This window comes from Chrysemys picta, chromosome 2 (assembly GCF_011386835.1).
Source record: "Chrysemys picta bellii isolate R12L10 chromosome 2, ASM1138683v2, whole genome shotgun sequence".
NCBI lineage: Eukaryota > Metazoa > Chordata > Testudines > Emydidae > Chrysemys > Chrysemys picta.
Window position 1 is genome coordinate 149,020,611 of NC_088792.1, and position 12,269 is coordinate 149,032,879.

General features: G+C 51.3%; 1 protein-coding gene across 1 annotated transcript; it reads left to right on the forward strand.

The window, feature by feature from the left end:
- Nucleotides 1-1,398: 1,398 nt before the first annotated feature.
- Nucleotides 1,399-11,854, forward strand: LOC101945479 (small serum protein 5-like). The gene is made up of 4 exons (XM_042859274.2): nt 1,399-1,540; nt 7,358-7,451; nt 9,777-9,906; nt 11,687-11,854. Exons 1-4 carry the CDS (start codon nt 1,538-1,540, stop codon nt 11,799-11,801), a joined length of 342 nt encoding a protein of 113 aa, XP_042715208.2. The 5' UTR covers nt 1,399-1,537; the 3' UTR covers nt 11,802-11,854.
- The last annotated feature ends 415 nt before the right edge of the window (nt 11,855-12,269 follow it).

Sequence of the window (12,269 nt, forward strand, 5' to 3'; positions counted from 1 at the left end):
GGTGCTGTCAAGGTGGCTAGTACATGGCTCTGTGAACCAGGGGAGGCTGGGCTCCCAGAATCACTGTTGGCATTTCAATATCCCCAGTTGTAATGCACCGGTTGGGGAAGAATGTCCCTGCTTCAGCTTTGAAAAGTCCTGTGTTCTTAAAGATACAAACATCATGTGCCATCCCTGGCCATGCTGATGTCAGCGACCCACCAGCACTTGCCTAGCCATGGAAAAGTCTCTCTTTCTGTTGATGCACTCAGTGGCAAGGGGGGGGCTCGTGCCAGAATAGGGATGTGTGTGCCGTCCATCGCTCCAGCACAGTTCAGGCTGGGGACTGACTGGCTAAGAAGCAGTTCAGCAGAAAAGGACCTGGGGATTACGGTGGACGAGAAGCTGGATATGAGTCAGCAGTGTGCCCTTGTTGCCAAGAAGGCTAATGGCACTTTGGGCTGTATAAGTAGGGGCATTGCCAGCAGATCGAGGGAAGTGATTATTCCCCTCTATTCGGCACTGGTGAGGCCACATCTGGAGTACTGTGTCCAGTTTTGGGCCCCCCACTACAGAAGGGATGTGGAGAAATTGGAAAGAGTCCAGCGGAGGGCAACGAAAATGATTAGGGGCCTGGGGCACATGACTTACGAGGAGAGGCTGAGGGAACTGGGGTTATTTAGTCTGCAGAAGAGAAGAGTGAGGGGGGATTTGATAGCTGCTTTCAACTACCTGAAGGGGGGTTCCAAAGAGGATGGCGCTCAGCTGTTCTCAGTGGTGGCAGATGACAGAACAAGGAGCAATGGTCTCAAGTTGCAATGGGGGAGGTTTAGGTTGGATATTAGGAAAAACTTTTTCACTAGGAGGGTGGTGAAGCACTGGAATGGGTTACCTAAGGGAGGTGGGGGAATCTCCATCCTTAGAGGTTTTTGAGGCCCTGTCTGGGATGATTTAGTTGGGGTTAGTCCTGCTTTGAGCAGAGGGTTGGACTAGATACCTCCTGAGGTCTCTTCCAACCCTGATATTCTATGATTCTATGATTCTAACGCAACCCAGAAGGGATTGGATTTCAGTGATGGGTGAAGGAGTATCTGTGCACATCATCGGTGAAGCATTTGGGGTTGGGAATAGGGCTATAGAAATGTAACTCATCTGCTGACAAACACCAGTAGTTCCTGGTGTGTCTACCCAGACCCAGCAGTTCCTTCTTCTTTCACAAGAGGTGAATGTTGTGATTTTTTTTTAGGCAGTGCCTCATCCTGATATTTTATGAGAAGATCCTGTTCCGAGTTTGGCCCATCCTTATCAGCAAACATCAGTGGCATTTTGTCAGGTGCCCCAGGATCTCGGCACAAAACTCAGGAGCAAAGGTTCTCCTTTTTTGAAAGATGTTTGGGCACATTAGCTCCTCTAAAAGGGGAGGGAACAGCCAGGGTCCTCCTGCTAGACTATAAATCAAGGCAGCAGGTTCCTGACAGACCTCAGAGGGAACTGTCTGACCCTTGGAGCCATTTCTTAGCGAACTCCAGCTCTGTCTGTAGGACGCTGAAAAGCCAAGATGGTGAGTTGAACTTTCTGCTTTGGGCCATGATCTCTGTCTCTCTTCAGTCAGGGGTTTCTTTACTATGGAGAAATAATGTTCAAGCCATCATCAGGTTACAGATGATCTAACTTGGAGGAATCTAAAGACTTCTCTCCATTAGGACACAGCCAAGCAAATAACTGTTTTTTCAGTTCGGTGGCGGACCCGAAAAATAAAAACAAAATTATTTTGGGTCAAAGATTTGTTTTGAAATAACAAGTCAGAATGTTCCTTTTTGACATGAAGCGTTTCAGCTTTAAAATGTAATTTATTTTTGGCTGAAACTCTTTGCTGAATTCAACCTGAATTTGCCAATAGCTTCAGTCAATCCAAAACAGCATGTTTTTTGTGAATAAACTATTCCCCATCCCCAAAAAATTTGTCCAGCTTAGCATTGGATCGTAATCTCAAATGCAACGATTACATCTGCTGACGAGAAAAAAGAGGGGGTGGGGGAAGGGAGAATCGGTCTTTACAAAGTGTTCATATGTGTAAGCGGGGGAATGGTCCCGCTATTGGGGGGAACTTTTCTGGCTTACACATGACCCCAGTGAAGGGGGCTAGTGAAAGGATCTGAGTCCTCGCTCCCACTCCCTTTACCCAGAGCCCTGCATGACCTCGAGGGCTCCCCTTCCATCTCCTGGGTGGCAGAGTCCTCGTAACCCTGACGAGGCTGGGCCCAGGGTTCCTGGGGGGCTCAACCCCCAACCATGTCGTGGTCACTTAGGACAGGGGCTGGGGTGTCCCCACTCCGGGGTGCTCTCTCTGCACTGGACACTGCATTGGATCGTAATCTCAAATGCAACGATTACATCTGCTGACGATGCTAAGCTGGACACATTTTTTGGGGATGGGGAATAGTTTATTCACAAAAAACATGCTGTTTTGGATTGACTGAAGCTATTGGCAAATTCAGGTTGAATTCAGCAAAGAGTTTCAGCCAAAAATAAATTACAAGTTTTAAAATGTAATTTATTTTACACATAAGAACACTTTGTAAAGACCGATTCTCCCTTCCCCCACCCCCTCTTTTTTCTCGTCAGCAGGCTCCAGGCACCAGCTTAACAAGCAGGTGCTTGGGGCGGCCAAGGGAGAGGGGCGGCACCTGCGGCAATTCAGGGGTGGCAGGTCCCTCACTCCCTCTAGGAGCGAAGGACCTGCCGCTGAACTGCCGCTGCCGATCACGGCTTTTTTTTTTGCTTGGGGCGGCAGAAATGCTGGAGCCGGCCCTGGCTAGAGCAAGCAGCCCAGATCTCCCAGTCACAGGGGTGGTAGGTTTGTAGAAATTTTGGTGGTGCCCAGAACCCTCCCCCGCAAACTCCACGCCCCCCCCAAGCCCCACCCCTCACCTGCCTAAGGCTCTGGGAGGGAGTTTGGGTCGGGGGAGGAGGTCTGGATGCAGGCCCTGGGCTGGGGCAGGGGATAGGGGTGCAGGCTCTGGGAGGGAGTTGGGTGTAGGCTCTGGGCTGGGGCAAGGAGTGGGGGTGCAGGAGGGGGTGAGGGGTGCAGGCTCTGGGACGGAGTTTGGGTGTAGGCTCTGGGCTGGGGCAAGGGGTAGGGGTGCAGGAGGGGGTGAGGGGTGCAGGCTCTGGGATGGAGTTTGGGTGCAGGAGGGGTGAGAGGTTGGGCTCTGGGAGAGAGTTTGGGTGGGGGAGGGGTCTGAGGTGCAGGCTCTAGGATGGAGTTTGGTTGCTGGGTGCAGGCTCTGGGCTGGGGCAGCGGGTGGGGGTGCAGGAGGGGGTGAGGGGTGCAGGCTCTGGGACGGAGTTTGGGGATGGGAGGGGGTGTAGAGGGATTGGGTGCAGGGGTGTGGGGTGAGGGGTTCATGATGCAGGAGGGGGCTCAGGGCTGGGGCAGGGGGTTAGGGTGCAGGGGGATGAGGGCTGTGGCTGGGAATGAGGTGTTTGGGGTGTGGGAGGGGCTCAGGGCTGGGGCAGAGGGATGGGGTGCGGGGGGTGAGGGATCTGGCTGGGGGTGCGGGCTCTGGGGTGGAGCAGGGCTGGGGATGAGTTTGGGGTGCAGGCAGGCTGCCCTGGGGCTGGGGCCAGAGAGGAGGACTCCCCCAGCCCTCTCCCTGCTGGTAGCAGTGAGCTCTGGCCCCCCACATCCCCATCCCCTTCCCCCCTGCATCACACTCACCTCACACCACTGTCACTGCACATGCTCCTAGGGCCCCTCTCAGGTCCAGGAAGCCCCTTCGCTTCCCCTGTGGTGGGTGCTGGGGGGGAGGACTTGCTATCACATGTGCGCCTCCTCCCCTGCTGCTGCCCCTCACTGTACCCTCACTGGGGGTGAGGGATGGGGCTGCCCCTTGCCCAGCATGGGGCAGGAGCGGTGACTGCCGGCGGGGGGGCCCTGTGCTGGTGGAGGGTCCTGCCGGAAAATGTAAGGGTCTGAGACGGAAGGGCAGAGTAAGGGCAGCCTGCCCTGCCACTAGCGGATGGGGGGCGCTAGGACCCCACGGCGGCAGTTGATGTTGGGAGCAAGGAGCTGCAGGGGAGAGGCAGGGACGGTTTGGGGGAGGTGCGTGGGGGCCGGGGGAGAGACCCCAAACATTGGTGGAGCCGGGCCCCGGCCCTGAATATTGCTGGAGCCCAGGCACCATGGGCCCATACAACTCGTCGCCCCTGCCCAGTCAATAGGTAGCTAGAGAGAGGGTGTGCGGAAAGGCGGACAGGCAGCAGCTCCACACTGGGACAGGTTGCCCAGTGCTGTGACAGTGCGGCCCGCGAGCACCGTTCACACGGAATCCCCTCCCGGGAGCCCCCGTAGGGCTGCCTTTTGTTCTGACGTATTGGGCCTGGGTTTAAATGCCCGATTCTAAGGTCCCTTCAAGTGGAAGTGTTGTAGCCAAGCAAAAGCCGTAGCTTTTCAAACGTCAGTCAGCCAGGGAAACCTCCAAAGGAGGGAGATTCTAGAGCCCAAGAACTGAAGTCCGAGAGAGTACGTTTGCACTGCAAAAAATGACCCGCGGCAGTGAGTGTCAGACCTGGGTCGACTGACTCCGGCTCACAGCTAACAATAGCCCTGGAGATGCCTGGGCTGAGGCTGGAGCTTGGGCTCTGAGACCCAGTACGTGGGGAGGGTCTCAAAGCCAGGCCTCCAGGCCAAGCCTGAATATCTACATGGCTCTCTTTAGCCCTGTGAGTCTGAATCCCTGACACGCGCTGCCATGGGGCTGCTTTTTCAGTGTAGACCTACTCAGAGAACACGGTTAGGGCCCGATCCTGCGCTCCCTAGTTGGACACAAAAATCTCTGCCCCCCTCAGGACCAAACAGATCTTTGTTGTGACTTTCCCGCTGCTTCATCTTGTAGCTGCTGAGGGCAGCGGGCGTGCGTTGGGAGAAGCCTCTGGCTCACTCTGGCATGGCTGTGATGGGACCCAAAGGGAAATGTGCCTCATGCAGACAGGCAGATTAGCATTATGGCCAGGAGGGATTGTGAAAAAGGGAGAAGTTAAGGGGTACTCTGGGAGGACTGTCCCCCAGACTAAGAGAATGAGTGGTTATAAACAAGGGATGAGATTTTCAGAGGTTCCCAGTCAATGGAACTTGTGCTCCTTTGGAAAATCGCACCCAGTGGCATTGGGTACAATCCCATGGGGGTAGAATGCCTCCTGCTGTGGGGACTTTTACCTTCCTGCTCCATGCTTTGCACCAGGCTGGGGAAGTCCTTTACCCATGTTATTCGTCTCTGCCGGTAACCCAGGCAGTCTGAAAACAAACGTAGCTTTCACATTGCAGCGCTCATTTGAGCTGCTGTTTGATGATGATACAGCTGATCATTGTAAAGCCTGGGGGTTCTTTAGATAATAAAATAAAATGATACTAATAATGTCCCCTCCCCTCTGGGTCACTGGTTCCAATCCAGCCCAGGCTGGTAAGACAGAACGTTGTTGCTGCCTTGTAGCTGTTTGGCTGGCGTGAGCTGAGTTTTGTCAAGAAAACACACGTCTGCCTGTGCCCCATACCAGGCAGGCAGCTGTCCACATGGCAAAAACTGCCAATCTCACAGCTGGGGTTAATTGATTCACTCGTTGGCAGACTCAGCGGAGAACTCAAGGTTTGAATGGGCTCAGTCCTGGGGACGAACTGTCCACAGTAGAGATATGTCTATTGGGCGCAAGCAAACAACGTGTGTTTTAATGATGTCAGTGTAGACATCTAGGAACAAAGAACGCCGGCTGGGAGACTCTGTCCTGGGAAGCAGGGACCCCGGCAAAGATTTGGGGTTGTGGTAGATAATCAGCTCCCAGTGAGACACCGTGGCCAAAAGAGCTAGTGACATCCAGGGATGTGGAAAAATCGAAAGAGTCCAGCGGAGGGCAACAACAATCATTAGGGGGCTGGAGCACATGACTTATGAGGAGAGACTGAGGGAACTGGGCTTGTTTAGTCTGCAGAAGAGAAGAGTGAGGGGGGATTTGATAGCTGCTTTCAACTACTTGAAAGGGGGTTCCAAAGAGGATGGATCTAGACTGTTCTCAGTGGTAGCAGATGACAGAACAAGGAGAAATGGTCTCAAGTTGCAGTGGGGGAGGTCTTGGTTGGATATTAGGAAACACTATTTCACTAGGAGAGTGGTGAAGCACTGGAATGGGTTACCTAGGGAGGTGGTGGAATCTCCTTCCTTAGAGGTTTTTAAGGCCCGGCTTCACAGTCCTGGCTGGAATGATTTAGTTGGGAATTGGTCCTGCTTTGAGCAGGGAGTTGGACTAGATACCTCCTGAGGTCCCTTCCAACCCTGATATTCTATGATGCATAACAGGGGAATCTGGAGTAGGAGTTGAAAGGTGATGTCACCTCTGTATTTGGCTGTAGCACAACTGCTGCTGGGATCCTGTGTCCAGTTCTGGTGCCTACAATCCAAGCAGGATGTTGATAAATTGGAGAGGGGGGCAGAGAAGAGCCACGAGAATGATTAAAGAATTAGAAAACCTGCCTGAGAGTGAGAGACACAAGGACCTTAATTTATTTAGCTTAACAAAGAGAAGGTCAAGGGGTGACTTGATCCCAGCCTATAGGTATCTACACGGGGAACAAAGATTTGATACTGGGCTCTTCAGTCTAGCAGAAAAAGGTCTGACATCATCCAATGGCTGGGAGTTGAAGCTAGACAAATTCAGACTGGAAACAAGATGTAAATTTTGAACAGTGAGAGTAACTAACAACTGGAACAACTCACCCAGGGTTGTGGTGGATTCTCCATCCCTGACAAGGTTTAAATCAAGACTGGCTGTTTTTCTAACACATCTGCACCAGGAATTATTGTGGGGGACGTTTCATGGCCTGTGTTGTACAGCAAGTCCGACTAGATGAGCACAACAGTCCCGTCTGGCCTTCAAAGCTATGAAAGTCAGGGTTAGCGCACATTGGCAGGCAGGGGGCTTGGAACAATTTTTATAGTGGAGGTGCTGAGAGCCATTGAACCAAACTGTAAACCCTGGATATAATGGAAACCACTTCCAGCCAGGGGGTGCGACAGCACCTCCTGCACCCCTAGTTCCGGCCCCTCTGTTGGCAGGGCAGTGTGGGGACGCTCGCATGGTCACTGTTTGTGCTGGACCTGCTCTGTGGTTTGCAGTCTGCCAAGGTTTGCTGGAGGGACACACCAAGAGAATAGCTCCTTGCTTGCTTTCATGAGAACTATGCCCATTCTTGTACAGCTGCTGGTTAAGGCTGCAACAGAGTGGGCTGCGTGTTCTGAATGCAGCTGGGTGTTGGAGGGCAGGAACTCCAGGGTGGTTCTGTAGGGAAGTTGTGAAGCTGTTTCCATGAGTTCTGTTCTTTTTGCAGAAGACCCTGCTCTGTCTGACCGTGCTCTCTGCCAGCCTGGCTGTCTGCCACGGAGCCTGCTTTCTGATGAACAACAAAGTGCAGATAAAAGAGGGTAAAGTTATAATTATTAACTGAGGTTGTTTGGCACAAGTGGCAGAATCTGAGCTAGTCCCAGACAAGCCGTGGGCCTTGCAGGCCAGGAGAGAAGTGCCTTGCTGGAGCTGTGGGTGAGACGGCAGGCCAGGACTCAGGTGCAGCATTTGTTTGTACCAAATGTCTGGGTCTAGCCAGTGTTATGAGCCCTTCACTGTCCTGTGTCTTTGTCTTTCCATGCGCTTTCATGGACGCATGCCCACATGTACACTCACAGCCACTCTGCAGAGCGGTCTCTGGTCTGCTGCACCCATACGAGAAAGAGCCCAGGAGCCAAGGAATTTCTTCTTTCACAAGGTGAACTTCCTTCTCCTCACAGCTGAGATCTGGCCATTACAGACTCCAGGTGGCTCTCCATTACACAGTAACCTTCAGAAATAAACCAAGTCAAGTTTATGAAACGCATTACTCTTCTCTTGAGGCCGTTACTCCCAGCAAGTCCCTGGCAGCATGTGCAGGGTGAGAACAGGGCACTTTGCCAGCACTGCTGCCAGGCTCATACAAAGGCATTTGATCAGCAGTCTGCTGGGGCTTATTAAAGAGACTGTCAAAAGGCAGAAATGGAGCACGGGCATGTGGCTTAAGTGCTGCTGCAGTTCTGAAAAGCCTTTCCAGGAAGGTGAAGCCACACTCCTGAGTGTTTCAATTAGCAAAGCACGGTAATTAGCAAAGTAATTATGTTACAGGACCCGGTACCTAATAGGATTGGTATTTACCCCCCTGCCAAATGTACATCATATATCTTAAGCAGACCTGTGCAGATAATGGATTTGTCAGTTTCCTGGCAGTGCGGAAAACTTTTTTAAAACATTGTTTCAGGTCAAACCAAAAATGAAATGTTTGATTAATTGAAAAGTTAAATAACCAAAAACCAAAACCCAACTCATTTTGGGTCAAACAAAATGTTTTGTTTCAAGCTTGAACGTTTTTTTAAAGTTTTGACTTTTTTAGAATTATTTTTCTTTGTTTTATTCATCACAATACAATTTGGTGAAACCGACATGAACTCATGACATGTTTTGGTGTCACCTCATCTGCCTTTTTCACCCAGCGCTAATCCTAAGGCACCAGGAGTGGGTAATTATGATGGATGGGTGAAATGGGTTAGTTCAAAACGCAAGACACTTGAGTAGTAAGTAGCACTCGGCACATTCCCAGCACCTTCCATATGAGGCTCTAACTCACATTACAAACACGAGAGTGAAATTTACCCTGCAAAGAAGGCCAGCATGATGCCTATGAACCATCTAAGGGTCAGACTGAATTTCAAAGGAGTCTACAGGAGTTAGCCATTCAAGTCCCATTGAATTTCAGTCCAGCCTAGGTCTTTCAGGGCTTATGTGGGATTTCGGTGGTGCACTGACCTGGTGCTAGCTCTCCGCTTAGGGGTGAGTTTCACTCTTTAATGAGTTAAGACTCACAGGATCCCAGTGAGGCAGGAACCTTTCCCCAAAACTGAATCAAAACTTTGTTGGGGGTGAAAATACCTGGTGAACTTTGAGTTTGTTTACTTGTCGTTTTCTGGCCTCATCCCACCTGCCCAAACTGCTGAAACACTGCCTGAGGCACCAGAGCAGGGAGCACTGAAATTCCCCAGACCTTGGTCTTGAGATCCTACCTGATTTCCACCCAAAAAGGGTTTCAAGGTGGGCAGGTCCCCATCAGAACATCTGGATCCTGTTCCAAACTGAGTGGAGCTAGTTCAGATCTTTGCAAGACAAGCCCTTCCCTGTCAGCCCATACGTTACTGGGTTCGATACAGAAGTTGCTGGGTGAAGTTCTATGGCCTGTGCCAGGCAGCAGGTCAGACTAGATGATTATGGGCCCAAAAATCTACAACTCAATTGTCCTTTGAATAATATTTATCTACCCCCTTCCTTGTAGCTCGATCTCACCTTCTAATGGCTTTGGACTAAACCCTGCGCTCCTCGCATTGCATTCCAGGGGAGTTTTAAACAGAATAAGGGTTTCTGGAGTGGTCCCTTTAGTTGCAGTTTGAGGTACCGGGGTTGCCATGTGTGGAAGGGCTGGAGTGTATCTTATTATCTTACAGAGACAAGGTGGGGGAGGTAATACCTTTTATTGGACCAACTTCTGTGGGTGAGAGAGACAAGCTTTTGAGCTACATGGAGCTCTTCTGCAGATCTGAGAAAGGAGCACTGAACATCAAGGTGGAACAGATAACTCAGCACAAGTTATTAGCACATCTATGTCTCCCTAACGTCCTGGGGCCAACCTGGCTACAACACCACTGCCTACCCCAATGGACAATATCTTTTTGTAGGTGAACTGGTGTTTCCGCAAACGTGTTTGGATCCTTTAGATAAAAGTGAGCACCCAGTTGGGGCCACCTGGAATTCCCGTCACTGCCTGAGGTGCACCTGTGAGGGCATGACCATGTCATGCTGTACAAGGTAGGTAACGCCTGAAGGCCTTAGTTTGCCAATCAATTTGAAAAGTCTTGCCAAAAACAGGCTGGACCCTGAACAGAGCTCTGGAAAATGACACCATCCTCTTCTAAGGAGCAGGAGCTTCCAGCAGATTGCATGGGATATGTTTGGGCTGGTCGGTGGCCTGGGGCTCGGGCCGGTGAACAGGCCGGGACTCAGGGCGGCTGGGGCAGGGCTCCTCTGGCACGGTTGGGGGCTCGGGGCTCCAGCGGGGGAGCGGAGAGGAAGGGGCAGGGTAGGGGCAGGGCCTCGGGCGGAAGGGGCAGGGACAGAGGTTAGCCTCCAAGAACGGGGGGTTCACACACCACCCACGCGGCTGCCTCACACCCAGCGGAGGAGGGAGACCATTCAGGCCCAGCCCTGCTCATCCCTGGAGCCAGCCGCAGTGGGCAGAGACTGCTCCAGAAAGCTCTTTGAAGTGTGCAAGGTTGTACTGCTCTTTTGTGGCTAGAGCCCGCAGAGGCAATACACCTGAAGGTTTGCTGGGACCCTCGGCACACTCAGCCAGGCGGTCTGCATGGCTGCTTCGGTCATAATGTGCGATCTATGGAACAATGGTGTCGGCTGTCAGCAGACAGGGCTTCATTACGGCGCTGTCCAGCAGAAAGTGTCAATGCCCATCGCCGGTCTAGGAAGAGATGCGGACAAAGCTAAGGGGGAGGGGCACGATATGCTGCCAGAGACAAAATAAAACATAGCAGGGGACACATGATAACAGTCAGCAAGTTCATACAAGGTTGTGACAAGCAGGCGGATGGAAACCTGTTCTTGTTAGAGCTCGGAGGACAGGACAAGAAGCAATGGGTTTAAATTGCAGCAAGGGAGGTTTAGGTTGGACATTAGGAAAAACTTCTGAACTGTCAGGGTGGTTAAACACTGGAATAAATTGCCCAGGGAGGTTGTGGAGTCTCCATCACTGTAGGTTTTAAGAGCAGGTTAGACAAACACCTGTCAGGGATGGTCGAGATAATACCTGGTCCTGCTGTGAGTGCAGGGGACTGGACCAGAAGATCTCCCAAGGTCCCTTCCAGTCCTACATTTCTAGGATTCTATAATAATGCAGCATTTGGCAGGCTTCAAGCAGTGAGGTTTCCTGCTAGTTGTAGGATGTCCAGCACTCTTGCAGAGTTTCCAGAGACTTCTTTTGACCCCTTTTGGCAACACCCGTGGCTGTTTCCTGTCACTCTTTGTCAGGGGGTTCTTCAATGTACGTTCAACCATCATCATATTTGTGGATAACACTGAAATGTGGGGCATCAAAGCCACAGGAGGACAAACCCAAACTGCAAAGTGATTGGAGCAGTGGTGGGTGCAAGCAGTGATGGGAGATTCAGTGCTAATAAATACAGGGCTTGATCCTCAGCTGGTGTCAATTAGCATAGCTCCACTTAAATCAATGAGCAATGCTGAGTTATACCTGCTGAGGATCTGAGCCATAAAGTACTATACTAAACCCAGGGAGAGACAATAAACAGCCCAAATGAGGGGACAGTCTCCTTAATCTTGACCTAAGTTACTACTTCATGTCACATCCCGTGTGGCCTTGGAACCTAAGAATATGCACAACTACACACTACATGTGTTCCCAAGCAGGGCTAGGATCAGACTAAGGTTGGCAGGGCGGGATTCACCCCAGGCTCTGTATTTGAAGAAGTGCTCCATATGTTTGAGGGCATTTGTGCTAGTGCACAGTCTCTATGGTGTGTATCTCACTGGTCTCTCCTGCTCTCTCCCTCTCTTCTAGATATGGTGGCGCCGTGAAGGCCCCCGAAGGGTGTGAAGCAACCATTGATGAGGAGCTGTGTGAATATAAATTCCATAAGAAGAATGACCCCTTTGCGCCATGCACCCCATTTTAAAAACATGCCGTTTCCAGCAGGGGAAAGTAAATAAATCACATGTTTGCATCTGACTCCTTGTAGATGTCTCAGTGTTCTCTTGGGGGAATGTTGGGAATTCCAGAAAGAGGGATCTGTTCTGGGTATGGGCATGTGGGGGCTTTAGTCTGGAATTCTCTCATCTCTGTGGATGAGGGGAAAGCAGTGGATGTGTTATTCCTTGACTTTAGCAAAGCTTTTGATACAGTCTCCCACAGTATTCTTGCCGCCAAGTTAAAGAAGTATGGGCTGGATGAATGGACTGTAAGGTGGATAGAAAGCTGGCTATATAGTCAGGCTCAACGGGTAGTGATCAATGGCTCCATGTCTAGTTGGCAGCCGGTATCAAGCGGAGTGCCCCAAGGGTCGGTCCTGGGGCTGGTTTTGTTTAATATCTTTATTAATGATCTGGAGGATGGTGTGGACTGTACTCTCAGCAAGTTTGCAGAT

What these genes read in the sequence shown, in the direction of transcription:
- LOC101945479 (XM_042859274.2), top strand. An exon ending in CAAAGTGCAGATAAAAGAGG is followed by an intron (nt 7,452 to 9,776) that starts GTAAAGTTATAA and finishes ATCTTTTTGTAG; the next exon opens with GTGAACTGGTGTTTCCGCAA. An exon ending in ACCATGTCATGCTGTACAAG is followed by an intron (nt 9,907 to 11,686) that starts GTAGGTAACGCC and finishes CCTCTCTTCTAG; the next exon opens with ATATGGTGGCGCCGTGAAGG.